The 27,659-nt window shown below is 43.2% G+C and overlaps 2 protein-coding genes across 4 annotated transcripts in view; both read right to left on the reverse strand.

Annotated features, from left to right (window-relative positions):
* The window catches only part of LOC109683323 (uncharacterized), a 29,810-nt gene extending 12,116 nt beyond the window's left edge, over positions 1-17,694 (reverse strand). The window contains exons 1-2 of the mRNA XM_074044752.1: positions 7,125-17,694; positions 6,836-6,896 (exon numbers count right to left, since the gene is read on the reverse strand). Coding sequence (XP_073900853.1) covers positions 6,836-6,896; positions 7,125-10,954 — 3,891 coding nt within the window. The 5' untranslated portion in view covers positions 10,955-17,694. The remainder of the gene's footprint in view (positions 1-6,835; positions 6,897-7,124) is intronic.
* An 84-nt stretch (positions 17,695-17,778) lies between these two features.
* On the reverse strand, positions 17,779-26,520 carry LOC141413793 (E3 ubiquitin-protein ligase RNF135-like). Of its 3 annotated transcripts, XR_012438690.1 has the most exons (4): positions 26,067-26,520; positions 23,733-23,872; positions 22,738-22,900; positions 17,779-18,457 (listed from the first exon to the last, which is right to left on the reverse strand). XR_012438690.1 is itself a non-coding variant. In XM_074046422.1 (3 exons), exons 1-3 carry the CDS (start codon positions 26,446-26,448, stop codon positions 22,880-22,882), a joined length of 543 nt encoding a protein of 180 aa, XP_073902523.1. In that variant the 5' UTR covers positions 26,449-26,520; the 3' UTR covers positions 17,779-22,879. The 3 variants fall into 3 exon arrangements, 2 of the variants coding, with proteins under 2 accessions (XP_073902523.1, XP_073902522.1); XM_074046422.1 differs by having other exon boundaries at positions 17,779-22,900; XM_074046421.1 differs by lacking the exons at positions 17,779-18,457; positions 22,738-22,900 and having other exon boundaries at positions 22,973-23,872.
* Between the last annotated feature and the right edge of the window lie 1,139 nt (positions 26,521-27,659).

Genomic DNA, 27,659 nt, shown 5'->3' on the forward strand with positions numbered 1-27,659 from the left:
GATTTTACTTTCATATTTACAAATGCAGTGCATTAGATACAAAACAATGAATGCTTGAGGATTACTTGTGTCAAGTAATCTTTATTTCTCTGCAACAGGGTTTCACATCTTCAGTGCTACTGACATTTCTGGTTGGACAATTTTCTGTCTACTGTAGGATATTTAACACCATCCCTATTGTCTGCCCACTAGGTGCCAATAGCATATCCACAGCCACCAAGTGTCACCTGGGGGTAAAGTCACACTGATGGAGAAGCACTGCTGTGGAATGTTTCACTCTGACCTGTAATGATCCTCACATTCATCTTTGCTGCACACTAAAAGAACCTGCATATATACTTTTAGTAACTTTCTATTAGCAAAATTTTAATTAACTTTCAAAATGAGTAACAAGATTCTAGGCATAATCAAGTAACTTACACAAACTTCAAAAAAGGTAGTGATTCAAATGTCCCTCTTTCAATATACTGTATTTTATTACAGGATAAATCTCTAGGAAAAGTAAAGGAAAACATTGCATTGATTAGTTATTAGATATCTAATTTCATGAATAGAGTTTAGACTCAATAGTACTGAAAACATAGTTTTTTCTAAACTCTAAACCTTTGGATTTGAACTTTCTAAAGCCCCTAATCTTGTTCCCACCTAAGACTCACCTTCATGATTTTCATACATAAAACATACAACTGTAGATCTTGAAGGAGTTTGGAAATAATCTTTCCTGATAGCAGGAGGACTATGTGACCTTTTGTATTCTCATCAAATTCCATATTTTGAGCTAAAGGTTTTAAGTTGTATGTATAATGGTAATATTAGAAGGAATATTCTCTCTTCTCTCTCTACACACACACACCCTTTTCACACACGCATATATACCTTCCTGATTTGTTTTTGTTAATCAGTTTAAGACCAGAATAAAAGATACCCTTTCATATCATTTGAAAGGCAGCTGCTCCTCTAATATATGACTTTGAACTAATTCAAAATTATCCTTTCATGTTAACAAATTCATTTTTTGTTTCATATTGACTTAATATTCCAAGAAGACAACTGCTTCAGTTGTACAGTGGTGGGACAACAAAAACAACATGAACTTGGATTCTTACTTGAAAACAGCCATCCTTTGCAACAGGTAATTCTCCTCCTTCCTCCATTCCAGCTTGTCCCTCACTGTTCACCTGGATGGGTGTAACTGTCCTGACTGATTCCTACCTCTACTCTCTCCCCTTCTAGTCAGTTCTGAATAGTCACCAGATAGACTCTCCAGAAGTGGTTCTCGAACACCTCCATTACTGGGGAATTTTTTGTTTCATTTTTGAGAGAGGGTGTTAGTATGTAGGTCAGGATGACCTTGAGCTCTTGCTCTTCCTGCCCCAGCCTCTCCAGTGTTGGGATCACAGGGATGTACTACCATGCCCAACTTGTTTTTGGTTTTTGAGACAAGGTCTTACTGTGTAGCCCAGGTGGCCTGGAACTTTCTACATAGCCTAGGTTGGGCTTGAACTTGGGATCCTCCTGCTTCAGAATCCCATGTGCTGGGATCACAGGCATTTACCACCACCCCTGCCATCTGGGAACTTTCAAGGATGCAAATTCTCAGCCTCCTACAAACTTACTGAACCAGTAACTGTCGGCGTCGTGTCCAGAAACAAGTTGTAACAAGCCCTCCATGAAACTCTGAAGCAGGATCAAGATTGTCTTACAGCATGGCTCTGATAATGTGGTTCCCCATCTCGACTCCTTTGCTTGGCATTCAAAGTCTTAGATGGTCTGCTTACAATCTCCTACTCTCCTTCTCTTCTACTCTACAGGTACTCATGGCATTCCTCAAGCACTTTCTTGCCTTTTGCCTTTCTCCCACTCTACTTCTGCAGAGTTTTAGAGAGAGACATTTCCCCAAGATACCTCTCTGACGATTCCCTGGGGCCCTTTAAGGTTCTGTTCCAGCAGCGTTGCTCTGGGAACAATTTTCCTGACCCAGTTCAAAGTATTTTTCTTCTCATTTGTGGTTTTGATACAATTTATACCCTTTTTAATGTTTCTATGGCTTATGGTTTAATGGTTATTTTTCCATCCCATTTCTCCTTGACAGCATGCACTAGGTCTTGCTTGTCTGCCTTGCCAAGCACACCCAATATTTATAAACTCAATCACTAGCTGGGGAGTGAGCAGGAGAAGAAAAATGACTACTTAAAAGGCATGGAGTTTATTTCTTCCTGACCAACCTCTTCTGCACCTTTGCTGTAGTATGGTTTAAGGTTATGCATTTGTTTTCCCTGGGAGCCCATGAAGGGTTGATGATTCAAAGGACTGTATTTTGTGCCATGTGAGGCTCTTTATACTCACTTCCAAAAGTCTTCTTCTTTTGAAAGGAGAACTATTTGAAAAAAGCTAATTAGATTAGTAAGCTAATTAATGTAAGCATTAATAACCTTAATGAAGTACACACAAACGCACCCCCTGGACAAAGGACAAAAATCAAACTTTCAAGGCAAAGAACATAGTACTTTCTTATCTCCGAACAGACAGAAATACTATGCAAATAGTCCCTCCTCATTCACAAAAGCTGCTGAGATTTTTATTTTGTACTCAGTGAAGAGTTAGGGCAGCCAGGTGTGGTGGCTACTTGGGATCTGAGGTTTGAGGCCAGAACAGAGAAGCTAGTGAGACCAGATCCACTTAAAAAAAAAAAAAAGGATAAACCATTCTTAACTTATGAGCTATAAAACCAGACTGTGGATTGAATTGGCTCCATGGACCATAGACTAAATATAAATACAAAACACACTTATAAACCAAGGTTCATAGGAGTGTCATAATTAGTTTTTTACAACTGTATCTTTTTGTTGGTTGTGGTGGTACTGAGGTTTTAACCTCAGGTTTTTGTGCTTGCAAAGTATGCACTCTACTGCTTGAGGCACATCTCCAGCCCTACATCTTATTGTATCTTATCTATACAATTTTTAAAAATCTGAAAATGCAAAGCATGTAATGCCAGAGATGGACTGAGACCCACACAGACTTACACAAGGGCAGAATTTTATTGCTGGAGGAGATTCCAGAAAGTATCTACTTTGAACCCTTTATATATTTCATAAATAGTAACTCACAGATAAATGTGATCAACTGACTAACTTACAAATACTCAAGGGACAGCAGGCCTTCAAATGAATCCTTACGTAGTTCAGTCAGGTGATTTTCACTGAGAATTCTGGAAGATGAAAGGTTATCTCTGGATCAAAATTCATCAAAAAGATGGAAAGAATCGAGTGGTGAAAGGCTCGGGGAAATGAGTGCTATCATATTGTTTTGCTTGGAGTGTAAGTTGGCGCCACTTTTTAGAGGGCAATTAAAATTCCCTATCTGTACTAGTCGTTAACTTACCCATCTCATTCCTAGATCCCTATTGTACAGGAATACTTGTCCATGCTCAGAAAGAAGTATGTACAGGGTTGTTCATTGTAGCTATGAGTGCAACAAGAAAACTTGACATGCTCTAAAAAGAATATGGAATTATGAAATCAGCCACAATGTGCCCCACTGTGGAATATTATGCAGGAGCTTATGGGTAGGGAAAGTTCTATGTACAGGGAAAGAAGTAAATATGACACAGTGAAGAGAAAGAATCAAGTTGCAAGGTGTTACCATTTATGTGAAAATGTTATGAAAGTCATGCAACAAAACTATTTGCTGTATATAAATATGCATGTAGGCAAATATATGGGAAAAGATGTGGAAGGACAGATACCAAACTCAGAATAGTGGTTACCTCAACAGTGGGGAATGAAGGTACAAGGAGGGTTTTCACTATACCTGTTATTTCACTTATATTACTTGTACAATGGAAAATCAATTTAAATTGCCTCTTACTTATTTCAAAGAGGAACCATGAAGGTTTGGTTTTTATTTTTCATTTTGGCACAGGGCCTCACGCATGCAAGACAAGTGCCTTACCACTGAGCTATATCCCCTGGTTCGTGTGAAATTTAATGTTTAAAATAACCACAGAACTTCAATCGAGTTCAATCCAGGGCGTGGAGGGGAAATACCTTTTCTCAGAGTTACTGACCTCAAAATTCTCCACCAAGGAGGCTCTTACAATGCAGTTTTTGTATTCATATTTGGAAAGAAAATACTCACAGTTTCTCAGTCCAACGATATGCTTTCCATGTATTTTTATCAATGTAATCAATAGAGTTTCCACGGAAATTTCTGTGAGGAAATAGTTTATATCCTTGAATAAGTAGGAAAATGAGGAGCAGAATAAGTGAAAGAATCATTGCAAACAGGGCGGTGGGGGGGGCGAGGGGGAAGTAGGGAATGTTCAAATATAGGAAAACCACCAGCTTTGTAACTTTGAGAACTCCCAGTTGTTCAGTTTGCAATTAATAAAGAAATAACGGGACGAGCAGCACAAATGATGAAGGATCTCATCAGAAGCCCAAGTCCCACTGTCCAATCGCTTGTATATATAATGCCAGTCAATTATTTTGAATGCAAGTATTTTTCTCAAAATCATTTGTGTTTAAACTTACTCCTACAAATCAATGAGAAAAGGACAAATAATTCAATAGGAAAATGGGGAAATTTTTATCATTATTAGCAAATGAGAATAAAGAAACTCTGTCAGGTAACACCAAAGCTTTGCCTAAGTGATCTTACGAAGAAAGCACATAGAAAGCAGGAAGTGCGTTCCTGAAGGGAGAGGACAATTAGAAATGAGCTGATGTGGAAAGGTCTCTGGTGCAGGGGGACAGCACTAATCTGAGGAGGAGTAAAGCATTACCTCATCAGGGAAAAAGTGCAAAGGAAAGTGGAAGGAAGGACACACAGGGTTGTGTAACAGGTTATCTTATGGGTGGTAGGCATGGAAGAGTGGGTGACAAAGGGTGCGAGGGTGGCTGTATACGTTCACATTTTTCCTACATGCTTCTATGACTTTTTGAGGTGCTGGCGATTGAACCCACGTAACCTGAAAATGGTAGGCAAGTGCTCTACCACTGAGCTACATTCCCAACCATTTGGTTTTTTTTGACACAGAGCCTTGCTGTGTAGTCAAGAGTGGCCTTGAAGTTCACACCCTCCTGTTCCAGTCCTCAGAGTGGCGGGATTAAACACGTGTGCCACCACACCAGCATTTGAGACTTTTTTAAAAGTGGGAATCTATCCTTAGGTGACACATGTTTAAAAGAAGTTAAGCCAGGCTCCAGTGGCTCAGGACTTTAATCCTAGCTGCTTGGGAAGCTGAGATCAGGAGGATCATGGTTTCAAAGGCAGCCCAGGCAAAACAGTTCATGAGACCCCCAGCACCAAAATAACAAGAGAAAAATGGACTGGAGATGTGGCTCAAGCAGTATAGTGCCTGCTTTGCACCCTGATGCCCTGAGTTCAAACCCCAGCCCCAGCCAAAAAGAAGCTGTTAATTACCTTATGTTCAGTTTCACTCTGGATACCTCTGAACATTTACCTTTGATTCTGTCCTTACCCCTCAGCAACACCCTCCTGTTCAGTTTACATACTTTTTCTGGAGGTGGAGTGGAGAAGAAGCTGGATCATCTGCCTACTGGACATTTCCACTCAACCACAAGCTTCCTAATTTCTTACTGATAAAAGGGCCTAAAACTGAACTCAGTTCCCTCCAACTGGCTCTCCTTCCTGACTGCTGTTTCCACATGGTATCCATATCCTTCCAGGACAGAAACTATGGAGTCATGTTTGATTTTTCTCAACTCTTTAGTCCCATCACTAAATCCTCTGTGAACTTTCTATGTAGAGAATCCCAGGATTTTCTGTCTATTCTCATCACTAACTCTGACTCACTCCCTTTTTACTTAACCTCTACACTTTACTAGAGCTTTCTAGATGGTCTCTTTGAATTAAACTTTTCCCTCTAGATTACTCTATATGGAGATTCTAAAGCAATTCTTCTGGATCATGGTTTGTTCCCAGTGCTTGGGAGGCTGAGGTAGGAGGAGAGTGAGTTCGAGGCCAGCCTGGTCTGCTTAACAAGTTCCAGGACAGCCTGGGATATATATAGCAAGAGCCTATCTCCAAAACAACAACAAATTGTCCTGCTTTAATCATTCATCTCTCTTCCTTGGAAACGTTTAGTGACTCTCCACACCTCACTGTAACTTTCAAACCCCTGTAGTTCATATTCAAGGTCTTTCATATAACATCTTTCATTGCTTCCTAATCCAATTCTTTGCAGGCAGACTGGTCTACTAAAGCCTGATTATTGCTGCAGCCATGCCTTTGCCTAGGTTGTTTTTTGTCTATTTAACAATTACAGCCACTCTCTAAGCTCTAGATAAACTTTCACCTTATCCTCCACAACTCAGCGATTACAGAATCTGACGAATTACAGCTCCTATAGTCTGATTCTCTTTTAGCATTTCATTATATACCATCTCTCCTTTTTATGCCTTTTTTCCTTTCTTTGCATCTATCATTTTCATGTTCTGGAGACAATGCCATAATTCTGTGACTCCCACAGAACTTAGCCCTGGGTTGGGCACAAAATGGATGCAATATGTAGAAATTATAAGGACAAGGATGAGTTCTGGACATAACTGAGGAACTGAATAATATTATTAATAGTTATCTGAATATTTAGCATATACAGATAAGTATTACATGTATTCATTCATCTAAATCATACAACAATCCTATGAAATGGTAACTATTATAATTCCCATTTCCACAGATGAGGAAACTGAGTCACAGAGCTAAATAATTTGCTCAGGTGTACAAAGTTAATAAATGAAAGGCCCTGATTCAAACCCAGGCAGTCAGGTTCCAGAATCAACTCTTAGCCACTTTGTTGTATCCTCACTAATGAGATGAGTTGTAAAGCAAAACTGGGAGAGCAAAGGTTAAGCAGTGAGATGACGCAGCTGAATAAAAATGGATATGGAAAAAGAGAAAGGGCAATTGAGAATTAAAGAACAGAGAAGGGAACCATAATAAGAAGGAGAATGCAGACAAGGAAAAGTTGAAAAGCAAAAGGTAAAAGCAGACAGTCCGTGTGGGTTAGGGAGATGAGGAAGGCCCAGGAAGACCTTGAGGAAAAGGCTGCCCTGCAGGCAGAGTGTAGAGCACAAGGGAGGAAAGGTGGATCTTACAGGGTGGTGAGAACCTTCTTGTAGGTGTTGGGCTTCGGCACAGGCACTTGGCGGAGCTTCTGCGTTGGGCTGAGACCAACACACAACAGTGATTCATCTCGACAGGTACAGAGCTCACATATGTTGGTGTACGGGGTGGCATTCGGTTCCGTTTGCAGAGTTAGAGCATTTTCTGTGGTGGGATTTACAGGATGTGGAATAGTGGTGCGTTTCAGACCAGACTGAAGCTGTTCTGAATGTGGAGGTGTCACTTCAGTGTGCTGTGGAGGAGTTGGAGTGTTATTTGCCTCTGTAACTGGCAACGTTGGATGCTGAGTTTGATCTTGACCTGATGTTGGAGTTTGAATTGTAGTCTCTGTAGTTGAGGTTTCCTGCACAGACAAACGTTTAGCCTCTGTAGTAGGGTGTGAAGATTTGGTAAGCTCCTGCTTTAAAGTCTGAAGTGTGACTTGTGGAAGCGTCACCTCAACCTTCGGAGGAGGAGCTGTTGTCTTAGAATGTTTAGCCTTTGTAGTGGGTTCTGCAGTTGAGGTAAGTTCTAGATCAAAATGTAGAATTGTGACTTGGGTCAGATTTGGATGCTGAATCTGAACCTGGTCTAGATGTGGAAGTGTCACCTCCTTTGGAGGAGACTCTGTCATCTTCAGGTCTGGAGAATATCCAGCCCCTGCAGTAGGTATTGGAGTCACGCTAAGATCTAGTTCTGTAAGAGACACTGAATGCGGGGTTTGATCCTGACCTGACGTTGGAACTGTCATTGCATAATACACTGGAGCTTGAGGTATAAACTCCTTAGGTGGCTCTGGAGTCTCAGTTAGGGTGTCCTGCGTGGTTTGAGAAGATTCACCCTGCAAACTGGACTCTGAAGTTAAGGTAATTCCCAGATTGGAAGGCCGAACTGTGAATTCATTCAGGTGTGGACGCTGAGCCTGATCCTGGACTGGATGTGGAAGTGTCCCCCCAGGGTGCTTTGGAGGAAGAGCTGTTGTCGTCTTCACATTGGTAAAATGTTCAGCCTCTGTAGTGGGTTCTGGAGTTGAGGTAAGTTCTACTTCAAAAGGTCGAACTGAGACTTGGGTCAGATTTGGATGGTGAGCCTGCATCTGGTCAGGATGCTTTAGAGGAGCTGTAGGGTTCAGTGGGGCTGTACTGAGGTCAGCCCCTGTAGTGGGTTCTGGAGTTATGGTGAGATCCAGGCCTAAAGTTTCAAATGAGGGGCTGGGTGATGTTGGATACTGAACTTCATCCTGACCTGGTGTTGGAACTGGTGATTGAGGTACCACCTCCATAGGGGGCTCAGTAGGCTGAACTGGGTTCTCTTGCATGGTTGGAGAAAGCTCATCTTCAGTAATAGGCTGTACAGCTATGCTAAGTTGGAGATCCACAGGTTGAATTGTGTCTTCGGTCAGATTTGGATGCTGATCCTGAACCTGGACCGGACGTGGAAGTGTCACTTGAGGGGGCTTTGGAGGAGGAGTTCTAGTCTTCTTCATAGGTGGAGAATTTTTAACCTTTGTAGTGGGTTTGGAAGTTATGGGGAGCTCCAGATCCAAAGGTTGAAATGTGACACTGGACATTGAATACTGAGCTTCATCCTGACCTATTGTTGGAACTGCCATCTCATAATGCACTGGAGGCTGAGCTGTGGGCTGTGGCTGGCCTGGAGAAGACTCAACATTTTCAGGGAATTGTGGAGTCTGGGAAGGGGGATGAGACTGGGTTGGAGAAAATCCAAGTTGCTCAGGGGCATCTGTAGGGTTTTGAGTGTCCTGCTGGCCAGGAATGGGTTCAAACTCCACAGTGGTCTGTGGAGTCATGGTAATCTCCACATCCCCATGTGTAACTGTGGTTTCTTGCAAATTTGCATGCTGATTTCTAAATATCATTTCTAGATTGTGAGGTGAAAGTGATGTGTTACCTGCCAATGGAGGAAGATCACTAGCCTCAGAGGATTCTGGAGACGGAGTTGGGAGTTGTGGCTGAATTGGTGAAAGTTCAGCATTCGCAGGGGGCATTACAGGAGGAACTGAGCTCTCCTGCTGGCTTGGAGAAGGTTCCTCAGGAAGCTCTTCTGGCTGAGTTGTAGCCCCTTGATTGACTGGAGAAAGTTCATCCTTTTCTGAGGGTTCTGGCATCTGAGTTGTAATCTCATGCTGGTTTTTCAAAGCTTCAGACTGTTCAGAGGACACTGAGGACTCAGCTGGTTGTTCCTGCTGGGGTGGAGGAGGTTCAAACTCCTCAGTATGCTCTGAGGCCTGTACTGGAGCAGCCATGTGAATTCCAGAAAGTTGAGCCTCCCCAGGAGACACAGAAGGCTGAACTGTTTGTTCCTTCTCACCGAGAGAAGGTTCTGCCCCTTCAGCATACTCTGAAGGCTGAGTTAGAGCAGATCCAGCCTCCTGGGCTGGCTCTGGAGTTATGGTAATTGCCACATCCACAGGCTTACTTGTTTCACTGGCCAAGTTATCCTGTTGTGCTTGATTCTGAACGGGAGCTTGAACTGTCACCTCTGGAGCTTGAACTGTCGCCTCTGGAGCTTGAACTGAAGCCTCTGGAGCTTGAACTGGAACCTCTTGCTCAGGTGAAGGCTTGACTTCCTCAGATGGCTTTGCAGGCTGAACTGGAGCTTCTGTCTGGCTTCCAGAAGGTTCCAATTCCTCAGAAGACTCAGAAGGTTGAGCTGGCTGTTCTTGCTCACTGGGAGAAGTTTCAGTCTCTGAAAGAGGGCCTGAAGGCTGAGGTGGGACCACTTGCTGGGTTAAAGAAGGTTGAAGCTCCTCACCATACTCTGGAGGCTGAACTGGGGACTGCAGATGGGTTCCAGAAGTTTCAGCCTCCCCGGGAGATTCAGAAGGCTCAGCTGGGGCCCGTGGCTGGGCTAGAGAAGATGCAGCCGCCTTGGTAGGCTCTGATGTCATGGTGATTTCCACATCCACAGGCTTACCTGTAACACCGGGCAAGATAGCTTGTTGAGCTTGATCCTGAGCTGGAGGTTGAACCGTCACCTCCTGATTTGGTAGAGTTGGAGCTGTGTTCTCTATAGGGGACTCTGGAGCTTCATCTGTAGGATCTTGCTCAACAGGGGGTTTGACTTCTTTCGGAGGAGTTGTAGGCTGAACTGGGGCTTCCATCTGGCTTGCAGAAGGTTCAGTGTCTTCAGGGAGCTCTGAAGTCTGAGCTGGAGCCTCTTGTTGGATGGATGAGAGTGTTACGTCCTCAGTATTCTCTGAGGCCTGCTTCTGCCTTGGAGAAGGCTCTGGAGTTACTGTAACCTCCAGATCGGTATGTTTCACGGTGACTTTTGGCAAGTCTGAGGGTTGAACTGGGGCTTCTTGCTGGACTGCAGAAGGTTCAACTTGCTCAAGGGGCTCTGGAGGCTCATCTGTGCTCTCCTGAGGTTTCAGAGGAGGGCTGTCAGAATCAGCTGTGCTCAGACCTGGATCTGTGTCATCATCCTGCAAGGGTTGTGTCTGAAGCTGAAGGTTTGCAAATTGGTGTGGAGTTCCAACCACAGTGTCCTCAAGTTCGTGATGCTGAGCTACATACTTTTTCAGTTTCCAGGGTAAACCAATAAACATTTTTCTTTTTGATCTCTTATGATCAAGAAGTGGAACAAATACATCAAATACTTGATCTGAAGCCTGATCTAGACTGACAGGCTGAGTCTTACTTTTGAGTAGAAGAGGCAGAGCTGGGGCCTGATTCTGTTCCCCGCAGGTCAGCTGGACCAAGTCCTGGGCCCTCTTCGGAATGGGAAAACCCTGGGTCAACAACCATGTCTCTAGCGACATGAGAAGGAGCCTTGGGGCCCAAATACCTAGAAGGGACATGACATGCAACAGGGACAGAGTCAAGGGAGTAATGCCTTGGCAGCTTCCCTAGCTCACCTTGGCACAGCTCCTGCCACGCCCACCCTTTATGACACCTTTGTTTAGGAAACAAACCCTTACAAGGCTCAGCCCAGTTGGGCTTTAGGCCCTGCAGTAAGGAGCCTTTTCCCACAAAGACAAGACCCAAATGTCATTCCCCTAGAGGAGGCCACAAATGCCTTTTATGGGGCCACTCCCCCACAGCGAGGCGGGGTTGGAGCTCAGACCTGGGGCCAGCAGCCCATTGGGTATGGTGGGGCAGGGCGGGGCCTCCAGGGATATTCCCAGGGCTAATCCAGTTTGGGCAACCTGAGCTTCTCCTCTTCCAAGCGGACATCCCAGAGATACGAGATACTCTTCCCCTTGGCTGTACTGCTTCCAAGAAAAGCAACTCACCTGCGAAATCAGAGCCAATTAGGGTGCAGGCAAGACAGCACACATTACAGTTATTTATTCCACAATGCTGCCATTTCCTCTAAACTCTTAGTTCCACGGTTCATGATCCACCACTCCCTTGTTGGGGCTACCAGAGAATCAGGGATGATTCCAAAAGTTCTGCAGGAGGGGTCTTGGGCGGTGGGCAATTCAGCCTGACACAGAAGGTTAGAATCTGACATGGCCCCTTACATTGGCCTGGGGAAGCAACCACATCCCGCCTTGGCTCAACACAGTGAGAATCTAGAAGTGACACCACCATGACTCAGAGGTCTACCCCATGTGCACGCGTGGACAAGACATTACTTCCTTCAGAGCCCTTCTTACAACAACCTATTTTACTGTATGTTTATTGTCCACCATGGCCCATCATGTAAAGTCCCAGAATAGGCTTCATCCTATTTATTCCCCTCGCCTTGCACAGGGCTGGGCACATTGTGATGGTTTTAAGGATGGATCTGTTATAATCAGATTTCTGAAATCAGTGCTGACTTCTCTCTCCTTTCACAGGAAGCTAGGCCTCCTAAACTGTGACTGGTTTTATTTAAACTGAATGAACATAATTATTTTACACGGGAAAAGCTTCCAATACTTTTTTAGCTTCATCTCTACCGTTTCAAGACAAAACACTTCACAACTTCAGGTCAAGTTAAATAATCAAAAAAATCCCTAAATTAAGTTCCCACTGGCATGAAACACACTTTTTGCTCCTCCCCTCTTAGCCTATCCTATACACAGTAAGTAGTATCTATTTCCTTCTAGAAATTACTTTGGCAACTTAATCCTTAAGATTTAGGGACTTTCAGATAATTGATTTATAGAAAGGTTCTTTGGAAGGCAAAATATTCTCCGTGAGACATGGGAAGATGCTGAGATTTAGGTAGTACTCCACAGTTGAAAAGCGTAATGGTTTTCACAGGCATAAAATAATGGCATAAGGCTGAAGGTAGTATTTTGTTCCTAATCCCTGGGATCCTGTTTGGGAAGAGTTCTAAAAAGATTTATGTTCAATCATCCTGACCTCTTGAACCCCTGCAGACGGAGGGAGCCCAGACCCTCTCTTGGATCCACAACTATAGTAGTACTCAGAGGCCTCAGTCCTGTTCTCCACACTTCAAACAAGAGCTCAGAGTTAAGACTGGGAGTTTAGGAAACGCCCCAGAAATCCCCTGTATTCAATTAATTCACTTGAGGTTCCCATTTTGCTAAGAATGATATGTGCACAAGTCCTCCAAATCCTGTTGCCTGTTTTGAGTCATGGCTACACTGGCTAAGTCACCCTTGAGCTTTCCTCTCCACATGAGTGAACTCGTGTAGTTCTTCACTTTTGGCATCTTCCCTGGGTCTGTACTCTATAGCTATTTTACCACTACGGAAATAAAGTTAATGAAGATCAATTGAGAATTTTTCTTATTGTAAACTTATTGCATATAACAATAGCATCCAATAATGAGTCATTCTGTTTAAATTTAATTTTTCTTTTTCTTTTTTTTTAAAGACAGTCTCATTGCATAGTTCAGGCTGGTCTTGAATTCACAATGCTCTTGCCTCAGCCTCCCCATGCTGAGATTACAGACCTACATCACAATACCTGGCATGAGATGGTCTTCGATTTCAAAAAGCAGAAAGGGAAAATATTTCCCTAAAAATGTCCTCCTCTTACACCACAATTTCTAACATAAATGTGTGTTTAAAAACACATATGAAATATCAACTGTTTTTGGTTCAAAGAACTTTGTGATTTTAGGGACAGGAAGTAAGAATAATGACAGGAATTTGGATTCAAAAATGTTGAAAGGATTGAATGTATAGTAAGACATTAGGCAGGGTTCAAAGTGAGTTCAAAGTTGGTAAGAGAGACCAACGGACGAGTAGATACCTCATATTAGAAGCAAGGGGCAAGCCCTAACAACCAAATCCACTCCATACAATGAGCACAGCTTTAGAGAAACTTTTATTGACAGAAACTGCACCATGTACCTTATACACAATACAACTTTCCTCAAAGCACACTAAGAGCCATTAGGCTTTTGGTCTAAGGAGAGAAGATTTGCAGTCATTTTTCTCACAAATGTCACAAGAACATATGAAACTATCATTATAAAAGACTGTAGTGGATGAAAGCATAATATGGAATATTTTAGGTCTCCATATTTTCACCCATTTACCTTTTCACAGTGAGTTTATTTTCTCATTGAAACTGAAGTCCTTCAAAGACAGTCAAGAAAGTTTTACCTAAAACCACAATGGTCAGTTTGTGGAAGGCATCTGACAAAGCCCTCTGAATAGTGAGCTTCTGTTTTCCTTTTCACAAAGAAGGATGAGGGCCCTATATCCAACAAAACAGATGGATTTAAAATATCTCTATGAGTGATAACTGTTCTATGTTTAAAAAATAATACACCCACGATTCTCAGGTCATTATCCTTGTGATTACAGGTAGACAGCAGAGGGTTTAGCTGCATGGCTCTGCTGTAGGTACATGCTGCTAGGGTCTATTTTCATTGCCTTAATCTATTCTGGAAGGTCCTGATGTACCAGAAGGAGGATCTAAGCCAGGAACTTGGCACAGATTTCAAATTGACAAGTAGAAGCTCTGTCCCCTACAGACCCTTGCCTTCTTGCATCACGTACACTGAGAATGGTTTGGTGGCAGAACAGATGCTCTGGCTCCTACCCGTGCATAAGCCACAGGAGCCTACTCAACTGCATTCACTAACAGCCCTGCCTCTGACTTAAACACAAAAGCTGAAGGGCCATGTGTTCTAGAAATATCTCAGTATCGATCTGAGAACTATTTCTAGGTATCCATGTTTGACTCGTTTTCTGCTCAAGCCCTTTTATGAGTAGGCAAAGAACTGAACATTTACACAAGAGTTTATGGAAATTATTAGATGGTGATTCTGCTGAGACAACTGAAGACTACAAAGAGATCTGTATTTGAAAAACTCTTACCATAAAACAAGTTCTTAACCAAAAACTAGAAAAAAATTATTTCCTTTCTCCTCCTAAGCTTCTTGGCAGGAAGTCTGCTCTCAAATTTTACACTGCAACACTCTGTGAGGTGTTGCCTAAAGGGAAACCGATGATGTAAGGCACAGAAACTCTGCCCAGAACTTCAGTAGCTTAGCAAGAGAGGGGCCTGAGAGGTATCAAAAAAAGTTTTAAAAGAAAGGAAAAAAAAAAAAAAAGGAGAGAGCCCTCTCCTTGTCCCCTCCCTGCACTGAGAACAGACCTTCTATAGCTAATTGTTCTTTTGTTTTATTATTACACTCCTCACAAACACTGGAGAAAATTATGGGCTCCACCAACCACGTGTTTGGAATGATGATTATTAATTCTAGGTGGTGGGCCAATTCAGATATATCCACTCACCCTCAACAGTGGGTGGGCTCTTGCATGTACTCCTCACAACCCAGTTCAATCCTGTATAAAGGATTATAATGTTGAAAGGAGAGTGTGGTCAAATTAATTCTACAAGGTTTACCCTAATGATCCTTTTTGACCATCTATTGAAACCACATTTGCAAGCTCTTGACATCGTGATCTGTTTAGGGCCAGGACCTGATACTGAACAGCCTTATGTCTGGTACCAAGATGAACTTAAGGTCACAGATGATACTGCCACAAAAATCGCAACCTGCCAGAGACTTTATTTTAGATACATTTAATATTCATCAATACTCGTTTCATAGAGTAGTTGTGAAGAGTATATGAATAGGAAGGAACGTTTTAAGTACTATATTCATAGTGAGCCTTAAAAAAATATTGTCTGTTAGTCCTGAGTCATAGTACTTTCCTGCGTCATTTTTTGGGCCCCTGATTATTTGGAAGGCTTTTATGACCTCTGGTGGTAGTAATGATGATGAAAGTAACTAAGGAGCCCTGCAGCAAAAGTATAGGGCTGTGAGTGAGCAAAGAATTGTTTACATCTTCCCAACCACTAGCTCCTGCTTGAGAATCTAACCTAAAGAGCAGATGCACCTGCCACTCACTCTATCTCCAAGCTACTAATGGCTGTTAGATGAAGGAAGGCACATATCTCTATGAATTTTACAAACAGCCAAAACTGTTAAGAGGCTCATCTGCACTAACATTCTTTGAGAATGCAAATTTCTCCAAGTATAAACTCTAACTCACATATCACATCTTTCTCTACTACTAGTTCATAACCTCCTGAAGGACCTGAGAGACTCATAGCTTATTCTTTTCTCATTCCCAAAACCAAGCCCAGTTCTTAGCATCTAACAGAGGACTGGTGATTTCCATTCCCCAACTAAAGCTTCCTGCTGGGAAAGAGAAATGATAGCTGATTTTTAAGTGTCCAGTGCTACAGGCGAGGCTAGTCTGTACCGTGAGTGACAGTGTAGCTTTTCTGGACAACCAGGAAGCTTCAGAGAGGCTCTGAGTCCCAGGGTATTACAGGTAAGTGGTCACCTTGGATAAGCTTGCCAAAATTCTTGCTGGCAACCATTTTCCTACATGCTGTGGTGGGTGGGGTGGGGGGTGTTGTCTCTCAATGTGTCTGGGTCTTTCCTTGATTTTATTTTAAAATATTTTCCTTTCTGTCTTTATAAAAAGGAGAAAGAGTGATAGAGAATGAAAGAGAGAAAGACTATGTGTAATTTGCAAAGCATAAAAGAACACTCATAATTAAACTAGATGACAATGGGTGGGTGAGGGTAACCCAAGGCCCTGTGTTAAGTAAATAAGTAACATAATATGACTGCCTTCTCTCAATTACACATTGACAGTGTTGAACATTCCCTTCATTACTTTACCAGTGATGGGCTTTACATTGTGAATTTCTCAAAAGATAAGCTTATGAAATGATCTCAGAGAGCTCTAAGAACTCATTACTATGCTAAACTGTTTTGTTATCTTTCTGGTACCATCTATCCATCTAACTGACTATGAGACACAGTCACAGGATAGAAGCAGTACATAAATTCAGATGTCTGAGTGTAATGACTTCAATCACAGGAAGTGGACCCATGATGGAAGAGGGGGTTGAACACTGGAGAAGTGGGTGGAGTATATGTGGAGTCACTACTGAGTAGAGCTCTCAAACTCAGTCAAAGTTAAAACACTAAGGACAGCAAAATGGACAAGAATAGGCAGCAAGTTCAGAAGCAAGGAGCCAATCAGGCATAAAGTGGCCCTTGAAAAAGGAAGGGAGTTGCATTGAGGCACACAGTGAGACGCTGTCCTGGAGCTGTGGGAAAGTAAAATTGGTTCACATGTTAACATGGATTTCTACAGCACAGTAAAGGATGTTTTGCGCATCTTTTGGGAGGTGAAGGAAGTTCTGATAGGCAGTTAGAGAGCAATGAAGACAAAGCATCCTTTCTGTTTGAAGTGGCAACAAAGTTTGTCAAGCTCACACATTTTACATCCATGTAAAAGTAAATGAAAGAAGCTTGTGGAGAATATTTCTTTTTTTTTTTTTTTTTTGCGGCACTAGGATTTGAACTCAAGATGTACATCTTGGGCCACTCCACCAATCCTTTTGTGACGGTTTAATAGAGATAGGGTCTCAAGAACAATTTGTCTGGGCTAGCCTCAAACCTCCATCCTCTTGATCTCTGCCTCCTATGTAGCTAGGATTACAGGTGTGAACCACAGGGGCCCTGATGTTGAGAAGATTTCTTAAATGAAAAAGCAACATAAAATGACAGGATTTTGCATTCATGACCTGAGCTTCCGCAGTTACTATCATGACCCTTAAGCAGGCCACTTAACCATCTTTAGTTTGAGTTTCTACATCTAAGAAAACCTGGCATCTCTCAGTGTGGCAATGCACCGGGAAGCAGGTGAGCCCCCCAAAATGCTGTTCTATTATGGAATTCAGCACTTCATTCCAGTGGAACTAGAATTCCTTACTTAACCCACCCTGGGCTGGGGGTGCAGCTCAAGTGGTGCAGTGTTTGCCTAGCAAGCAGGAGGCCCTGGGTTCAAAACCCAGTGCACACACATACACACACACACACACACACACACAAAAAGCTATGTGGACCACCTTCACTGATGAGGTCTGAAATAGTAGCTCCCGTCGCATGCCCTTTGGGCTCTTTGGGCATCCCGTGCCGAATAAAACTTGACGACGGAGTAGAACCCAGGCCGGACCACAGCAGCTCTGAGAAGACCAGGACTGAATACAGAACGCCAAAGTGGGAGAATGCTGTGAAGAGAACGCGGTGGGTGACCCAGGACCGGTAACTGCACGCCGGGACAAAACTGCACCTCTGCTCCTGTTCCCCAAGCCCTTCTCCACGACCGGGGCAACTCAGAGCGCTTCTCACCACGTGAGCGAGTTTTCCTTGCTGACAGGCCCCCTCGGGTCTCCGCAACATCGGTGGGGCTGGCCGGCTGCTGGGGACCCCTCTAGAACTGAGAGTCCCACTCGGGGGGGGGCGACTTGCTAAGACAGGACCCCAGCCCTGACAGCGGGTGAGCGGATTCCTCCACTCCTCCTCCACCCTGGCCCCGACTCACATGCAAGGCCTCGGCGTGAGCCCAGGGCTCAGCTCCCACTCCAGCACGGTTGTCACTCTCCATGGCACCCTCAAAGCACACCGAATCCACAGTCCCGTAGTCAGAGCACTGGGCCTGCGCAAAGGCCGCCCGCGATGATTTAAATAGAACACGCGGGAGGCGGGGCCGAGGCGCAAGGGAGCGTGGGCGTGGCCCGACCTGGGACCGCCCCTCAAACAAGGGTGATCTCTGACTCTCATGCCTTTACCCAGCCTCCACACAACTCCAATGCCATAGAGTCTCGCCCTTGTGTTCAACTGTACGTTTACAGTAGTCCTAAAGGTGGGTTTACCAGATTGAGACTGTGGACATCTTTACAGCAGCTGGCTTCATCGTCACTTCCAGAGACTAAGGTACTAGGCACTCTAGGTACTACCTAGTCTCCTTTTGGGAAAGGATCTTTGAAGATGCACTGCTTTGAGTTAGAGTGTTTTCCGGAGATTTGAATATAGAAGTCAAAGTAGAAATCAGCCAGCAGCAGTCCAGCACGAACTCCTAGCATGAAAGAAAATTCCCTGGTTGTCCTAGTGATTCTGGTGGTTTATGTGTGTTTGTGGGGATCATATGATATGGGAAGGTGGGCACAGGGCAGGAAGGAGAGATCGATTTGGAAAGGCATCAGACTAGGACCAAACAGGGCATCTGTTCTGGAGCTGATGCTGCCTGAGAAGGAGTGTGCTTGGTGTCATAACCACCTACTTGTTGGGTAACACTGAGAGGGAAAGGGAGTGTTCTGGCTATTTATTTATTTAATATTTATTTAGGGAGATACTGGGGTTTGAACATGTTCCTTGTGCTTGCTTGGTAACCACCTACCACTTGAACCTAACCCCCAGTCCCAATCCTGTTATTTGAACAGGATGTCAGAGCCAAAAGGCACTCTGCAGAATAGGTCTCCTGGGATTTCTAAATGACAGGATTGTGCGGTGGTAGAGTGGCTCAAGAGGTAGACTGCCTGCCTAGCAAGGGTGAGGCCCTGAGTTCAAAACTCCATGCTGCCAAAAAAATAAATAGCAGGATCTGATCTCTGCTGGTCTATGAACAAGTTTTCATCATCCTCAGCAAAGTAAGACAAGTGTGATAGAAAGTGAAATTTAGAAAAATTTCATAAATAAAATGTGCTTTAATCTACTCTCCTACATGTATGACTTCAACACATTTTTGATGCTTAAAAATGTTTTATGAACACATGCTGAAATAGAGGATAATTGCTGTACACATTTACTTAAAATTAAAAATTGGAATTTTTTTGTCATTTTACTGGTCTGTGAAATACAAAAGTCTGGAAACCACTGACTCATCAAATCTCTTGTCTTATAAAAAAGCTGATGAAATTAAGGCTCAGAGGAAGAGGGATACATGACCCCAGATGACACCCCAGCTTTTTTTTAATCATCTGCATTCTAGGGCTGGGGGAATGACTCAAGGGGTAGAGAGCTCTTCAGTTGGATCTCTAGTACTGGAAAAAAAGAAAAATCAAAACCCATATGGAGTAAAACTACTTTTCCCAAAGCAAAAGCAACCAAAAATGACTGGTTCCTTATATCTTTTCTCCATCCCAGAGCACTACTTTCTCCGTATCAGTTCCACACCCTTAGCCCCATCTATAGCCCCCTCCTTTTGTAAACAGTTTTGGGGTTCAAATCCAGGCCTTGGGCATGCCAGGCAAGCACTACACTACCTAGCTACCTCACCAATTCCATTATCTACGTCTCAGCTTTTTCTTTAACTTCTAAAATAGTTGTCCCTGGAGGAATTACAAGATCTTGATAGTGTTTCTAACAAATTATAACTTTTTTTTTGGCAGCACTGGAGTTTGAACTCAGGGCCACATGCTTGCTAGGCAGGTGCTTTACCACTTGAGCCACTCCACTAGCCTTTCTTAATATTGGGTATATTTGAGATAGTGTCTCTCGAACTATTTTCCCGGGGCTGGCATTGATCCTTCATCTTCCTGATCTCTGCTTCCTGAGCAGCTGGATTACAGGTGAAAGGCACCAGTGCCTGGCAATAATTGTAAAGTTTACTATACTTTTCATTTCTATTGTAATGTCTGTGGGGGTCTCCTCTTCTTTACCTTGGTTTTGAACATCTGAAGAGCAATAGTATGTTTGTCTTCCTTCTACTACCTTTCAAACAGCTACTGTAATGGGCACAAAAATTTATATGGAATTAATAATGACTAAATTAATATATTCTTTGCACAAGGAATGCCTTGATGAATCATAAAAACATATAGATATTTATTTATTGTGGTCCTCTTGGTTTGCCAATGACAGTCATGAACGAGGTCATTGGACCTGGGTGACACAGAGGAGGAAATCTAAATAGGCATTTATTCCTGGGACTCTGGTCAGTTTTACTAGTAAATGGAAAGACAGGAAATTAACATAAAGTAGAAGCAAGACAAATATTTAGTGAAGAATCTCCAAGTTCCAGGACCAAAGTCCTGGCATGATTCCCCAGTGTGCTAACACATTGTTTCATTCCAACTAACACCCTGTCACCAGTGGGAGAGTATCTGTCAGGACAGACACCTTCCATTTTGCCCAGTGAAGAAAATGCTTTCAACTCAGAATTTCTACTCCATCCACCAGACCAGATCCTGGGAGGTCTTCTCTGCAGAATAAGGCCAAGAATTCTCTTCATCACTAGCTTTTTGGCCTGTCCTCTTGGCCCCTCTGATTCTTTGTTTCCCTCATTGCCACATTTAAAAATATTCGATAAATATGTTAATATGTGGCACTTGACACATGTTACTAATAGTCCTAAAACAACTCTGTAAAGTAGGCTACTATCTTAATTTCTCTGATGTAGAAACAGAGGATCAGTCACAGAAGATTAGTTTTTCCAAGACTCCATGTATACTAAGTGACAGAATGAAGATTTGAACCCAAGTCTATACAATTTCAAAGGTTTACCTTTTCTACCAACTAATACTGCTTCTCAGAAGAAAGGAAAGCAGATGATGATCTTCAGGGGACCAGGGGACCTAGAAATGAGAATTTCCCACCAGAAAGTATATAATTTAAATGAGACAGTCAGCAAACACTAGAACTCTTGGTGACCATGGTGTTGGACACAAGGAGAACCAAAGGTGCTCAGTAACGACAAGTAGCCTCTACAATATTTTAGGTAGGTGAATAGAGTAAAATTATAATATTGCTTTTAAATCTTACAATACTGAGGTAGTCGAACACAGTTGCTCTTGAATTTTAATGTGGAACAGGCCAAGTATAAAGGATGTCAAGTAGTGCTTTTTATATTTCCTACCACTATTGTGTATAGAATTTGATGGACTGTTGTGGAATTTCTTCTTCTATACTATACATTTATCATATTTAGACCTGCAGTTTTCAATTCCATGCTCATCTGAGAATGAAAATGTGTGCATTTTCAGGACAAATTAGGATCAGTGTCTGAATTTAGAGCTTCATTCCACCATGTCAGGTCTTATAACATGTTCTCTGGGCCTGAGTCATTGTGGCTGGGTCTCATTTGTACCTCATCTTACAGGTGAAAAAATTAACCTGAATAAGATGATAGAAAATGTAGACTCATTTACAGGTGAGTAAAAGATTAAAGGAGCAATCATTGTAAACAGCAACATTCCAAGGGTTTTACTGTTATACTGTTAAATATTCTAATCCCATCATACTGATACTGATTTGTTAGTCGTTTGGGTATACTAAAGGTATCTTTTATCCAGTGATCCATATTAACTTTAAGTTATATACTTTTTAACAGAACTATTAAATTCTTTCACTGGCATGTAATTTTCTAGATTTTTTTTAAGTAATGCATATCACTTTTACCTGATTTAAATAGACAAAAATATAGGTTACCACAATAATTGGTAAGATAATGCATTATCTTAAATCTTTTTAGGAATAAATCATCTTATCACATAGGGTTAACAAGAAATATAGAGATTATCATTATTAAATTATATAGCCATTTATACAAGTCATTCTAGATCTTTTTACAGCCTCCATTTCAGATTTTTGATTCACTTAATTGTTATTAGAACATTCAGAAAGTATTTTTCTCTCTAGAATTAAGAAATTGAACCAGCATGGGTGGTACACACCTGTAATTCCTGCACCAGGAGGCAGAGGCAGGAGGCTCTTGAGTTTCAAGGCTAGCCTGAGCTACATAGGAAGTTCCAGAGCAGAGGTGGGTTACATAGCAAGACAAAAAGAAAGAGGCAGGGAGAGGAAGGAGAGGGAAGGGAAGGAAGAGAGGGAGGGAGAAAGGAAGGGAAGGAAGGGAAGGAAGGGAAGGAAGGGAAGGAAGGGAAGGAAGGGAAGGAAGGGAAGGAAGGGAAGGAAGGAAGTCCTAGCTACTCAGGCGTCTAAGGCAAGACCATCGGTTGACCTCAGGAGCTGGAGACCAGCTTAGGCAACATAGTGACACTCCATTTCAAAAAAAAAAACAAAAACAAGTGAAAAGTAGCTTATTTCCAACTCTCCTCAGGAAGATAACACAGAGGAGCAGTAAGGTGGGTCCTGCATTCATGGGTCTTAGAAAATAAGTTTCTGTCTATTCACAGCCTGTGACAAAGAACACCTTTCAGCATGTCCCCAAACGTACTCAGCCACAAATATGCCTTCAACTGCTCCTACCTGATTACAAACCGCAGTGATAAAGCAGCCGGGCTCTGGGATCCTGTCTCCAAAAAGCAAAGCCATGGCACTGGAAATGCCATATGGCATGTGAAAGTTGCCATTGCCAACTTCCAGATTAGCCTTCCCCATTAAACAAAATCAACTCACCGTGTGTGTGCTCTGCAGGAGCTTCTTTCCATGTGACGTGTCCCCGTAATTTTTCCTGAGTTTCTTCCAGGTGGCAGAGAATATTGCTCATTTTTCCCTCAGATGTGTTGGATGTCACGTGCTTCATAGAAGCCAAGGAAACTTACTCTCCAGAACAAGGGGCCTATGGATGAATCATTAAATTATAAATGAAATTTATAATTATTATGAAAGTTATTTCATTGAAATAACTTTCAATGAAAATCCTCTAGAACCCAACAAATACTATGCTCAAGTTCTGCCACCCACTGGTACAGAAGATTAAACAATTATAATAATAAAAAAAAGTTCTGCCACCCAGCTATAATTTTTCATTAAATTACAAGCAAGCTTTTAAAAACAACATTAAGCTATCAAAACACTCTCCTTGAAAACAATCTGGAATAATACACAGCAAAACAAAAATATTGAAGAGTGCTTATTTCTGAGTGGTAGGGTATAGAGTATTGGTTTTTGCTTTTTTATTTTTATTTTTATTTTTTGATTGTACTAGGGATTAAACACTCATGCATGCTAAACTTGTGTTCTCCTACTGAGCTATTCTCCAGCCTACTTTATTTTCCTGTAAAATGCTATGTATTTTCTAATTTTTTTCTAATAACCAGCATAAAACATAACCATTGTGCTGCAGCATGGAAATGCATTTGCTGGGAATGGTGGTTCATGCTTGTAATCCCAGTACTCAGGGCTGGGGGCATGGCTCAACAGGTAGAGTGCCTGCAAGCTCCCGTACCTCAAAGGAGAGAGAGAGAGGGAGTTGGTTAGGTAGAGTGGGTCATAGCCCACTTGAAGCTTCCATAACACACCTCCAGGAATCATCCATGTTTGGCAGTAAAGACAACAGTTAAAGATTGAGACTTACTACAGCTTCTTTGCAAACAAATTCTTACTGCTGCAGTTGGAGCTCCCCTATCTCTGTTCCTAGCTCTGTTCTTTCCTCTCCCAGTTGAGCCTACCATGCCCAGGATGCTTGATTCCTTCTCTATTCCAGTTTCTGAAAGGGCTCTCTGGTTCTGAAGGTTCTTGACAATGTTCACAAGCTCTTGCGCCACCTCTGTCAGCTCCCACATGACTTCTGTGGTGCTCTTCTGTACTGCTACCTTTAAAAGAACAAAGCTGGGCTTCTGGGTTCCATAAAACTGGACCCAGAAGCCACCTAGATAGAGGGAGACATAAACACTGTGATTCTGGAATAGTGATACAGTCAAGAAATAAACCCTCAGCTATGTGGTCAAAGAGTTTTTAACAAGGGTGCCAGGACTATTCAGAAGAGAAAGGAGTCTTTTCAATTAATGCTAGCAGGGAAACTTTATATCCACATGCAAAAGAATGAAGTTGGACTCTTACCTTACACCATATGCAAAATCAACTCAGAAGGCTGAGGCTGTAACTCAGTGGAAGAGTGCATGGCTAACATACATGGTGTCATGGGTTAAACCCCCAGCACCAAAGAAAAAGAAAATAGGAACTCAGTTGTAAAACAAAGTTCACTTGCAGCACTAGTCATATAATAAGTAAAAAGTAGGGGAAAAAATCAAATGCTGATTGATGAATAAATGGATTAAAAAGTGGTATATCCCAGCTGGCCATGGCGGCACATACCTATAATCCCAGCACTGGAAAGGGTAAGGCAGGTGGATCATGAGTTCAAGGGCAGCTGGGCTACTTATGGAGATTCTGTCTTAAAAATCACACACACAGACACACACACACACACACACACACACACACAGAGCAAGGTATATCCATACAATGCAATATAATTCAGCCATACAAAATAAAGAAGTTCTGATACATGCTACAAAATGAATCAACCCTTAAATACTATGGTGAGTGAAAGAAGCTGATATAGAGGAACAAATATTGAATGATACCATTTATATGAAATATTTAGAATAGGAAAATTTAGAGAAAGTAGGTTAGACACAATCAACAGTTGAGGGAGGGGGAATGAGGAGCTATTGATTAATGGGTACAGAGTTCCTGATTGTGGTGATGAAAACATTTTGGAAACAGTGGTGATAATTGCATAATATTGGAAATATGACTAATACCATTGAATGGTATACTTTCTTTAAAAAAGAAAAGCAGGTTTATTAGAAAGATGAAAATGACAGACAGTGTGCTAACTAGAACAGCTTGGTTGTACAAGGAAGGGTCTGAAAATTCTCCCCCACACTTTTTTTTTTGCGGTATGGGGCTTGAACTCAGGCCCTTCACCTTGAGCCACTCCACCAGCCCTTTTTTTGTGATGGGTATTTTGGAAATAGGGTCTTAAGAACTATTTGACAGGGCAGGCTTCGAACCTCGATCCTCCTGATCTCTGTCTCCTGAGTAGCTAGGATTACAGGCGTGAACCCCTGGCTAAATCAATGTTTTGCTTTTTGGCGGCACTGGCGTTTGAACTCTAGGCCTCACGCTGGCTAGGTGGGCGCTCTTCCACTTAAGCACTCCACCAGCCCTTTTTATTTGGGTATTTTTGAGATAGGGTCTTGCTTTTATTTTCCCTAGGCTAGCCTCTAACTGATTCTTCTATTTCTGCCACCCAAGTAACTAGAATTACAGGTGTGAGCCACTGATGCCTCCCAGGGATGGCTTAAGGGAGACCAGGAGGATAGTGCTTTGAACCCAGCCAGGGCAAATAGCTTGTGAGACCCTATCTCAAAAAACCCATCACAAAAAGGGCTGGTAGAGTGATTCAAGGTGAAAGGCCCTGAGTTCAAATCCCAGTACTGCAAAATAAATAAATAAAAGTTAAAATTTTGTTTAAACGGAAATTTTATGATGTATGTATTTTACCACAATAAGAAATTTTCAGAGAGCTGAGCATGGTTGTCTGTAATCCCAGCTACTCTGAAGGCCAAGATAGGAAGACCTGGAGTTAAGCCCAGACCAGGCAAAGTTAGGCAGACTTTATCGCAAACACAAAATACAAAAAAAAGCAGGCTGGGGCGTGGTTCAAGTGGTCCAGTGCTTGCCTAGCATGCACAAGTCCCAGGGTTGAGTCCAAAGTTCCAAAAAAAAAATCAGAGACATCGCAAACTGGAAAGAAGGGGAAATATGTAGAGGTGCATAGCATCTTTGATAGAATTTCGAATGTTTTTCTCTTTCTTTAATCTTTTCTGGAATGGCCAAAGATCCTCCCGAGGGCAGGTTCTACTTTTAGGTTGAGAAAAGCCATGTAAGAGAAGAAAGAGTGGAAGAGGACCCGAGAGCCTGAGAGGGACAGAGGGAACCGCGCAGGTGGCCTGGGCAGTGGGAGGAGCGAGTGGAGTTGCGGCCCCGCCTACCTACCCGCGGCTGTGCTGGGCGGTGCTGGGACGCGAGGTCGGGGGCGGAGTCAGGGGCGGGGCCTGGCCCGGGGGCGGGGCTCTGGGCGAGTTCCGCGTCCTCCAGCTCGCGTGCGGCGCGGCTGTACTTGTCCACCAGGTCCTCGAGCAGCGTGTTCTTCCGCAGCCGCGACCGTGGCGCCAAGGCCTCGCGACACGTGGGGCAGGCCCAGGGGCTCCCAGCCCCTCCCGCGCCCCACACCTTCCCCAGGCAATCGCGGCAGAAGCTGTGGCCGCAGGGCAGCGTGGTGGGCCAGACCAGCAACCCGTGGCAGATGATGCAGCTCAGGTCGTCCTCGCCCAGCCACACGGGGATCGCAGAGCTGGAGGCCAGGCCAGCCATGGTCTCCCGGCCGCCGCCGCCGCCCTAGGAAGTCGGGACCCGCGTCTCCCCAAGCTCCTCCCCTGCTCTTCCTTTCCCCCTCTTCCTCCTCCCTTCGCCTCTTCCACTCCTCGCCCAGGTCCTCCCCGGGGTCCAGTGCTGCAGACAGCTGCACGCAGCCGCTCTGCTCGCGCCGCCATCTGGCGGAGATGGCCTTCAGCTGCGACCTCCTCCTCCTGGGAATCCGTTCGCCCCAACCGCTGGGAACCCGCAGACACCCCAAGGTTTGATGTGGGAATCCGTTCGCCCCAACCGCTGGGAACCCGCAGACACCCCAAAGTTTGATGTGGCCCTTCCCCCCCCACCCCGCCCCCGTCCCCATTAAGACGCAGCCCTGGCAACTCTTGGGAGAAGAGTTCGATTCGGGAACTCCTGTGCAGTGATGCGCTCACTAGGTGTCCACCCCCTTTAACTAGTAGTAAGGGATTAAAGAAAACCTGAGACAATTTTATTTATTTATTTATTTATTTATTTTATAGGTTTCTTTTTTATTGTTTTTACATTTACTCACATGTGTATACATTGTTTGGACCACCCTTCCCTGCCCCCTTTCTGAGCAGAACCCAGGTTTAGTTCTTTTTTTTTTTTTTCATTTTTCTTTTATTATTCATATGTGCATACAAGGCTTGGTTCATTTCTCCCCCCTGCCCCCACCCCCTCCCCTGAGACAATTTTAAAATACAAATCGCACTGGGCCTGGTGGTGCACTTCGGTAATTCCAGCTATGGGAGCACAAGTACGAGGATCAGGGTCTCAGGCCAGTCTGGGCAAAAACGTCAGACCACATCTGAAAAACTAAGTAAAAAATGGCCGGAGCGTGTGGTCCTGCCTAAGAAGAGTGACGCCCTGAGTTCGAATCTCAGTATCACCACCAAATTTTATATAAAATATATATAAAGGTATATATAATATAAGATATATAAAATAATACAAGATATATATAAAATATATATAAAATAAATAAAATATATATTAGAGAGAGAGAGAGAGAGAGATGATTGGGCCCTACGCCCAGATGGTCTGATTTCATTGTGGGGTTCCTGGCCCGGTGCCGGTGGCTCACACCTGTAATCCTAGTGAGACTGGAAGTTAAGAGATAGAAAATGATCAGGCAAAACAGGAACGGGGAACTCCATGGAAACTTAACCAAGGACACAGATGAGGTAAACAGG

Source organism: Castor canadensis, chromosome 11 (genome assembly GCF_047511655.1).
Source record: "Castor canadensis chromosome 11, mCasCan1.hap1v2, whole genome shotgun sequence".
Taxonomy (NCBI): Eukaryota; Metazoa; Chordata; class Mammalia; order Rodentia; family Castoridae; genus Castor; species Castor canadensis.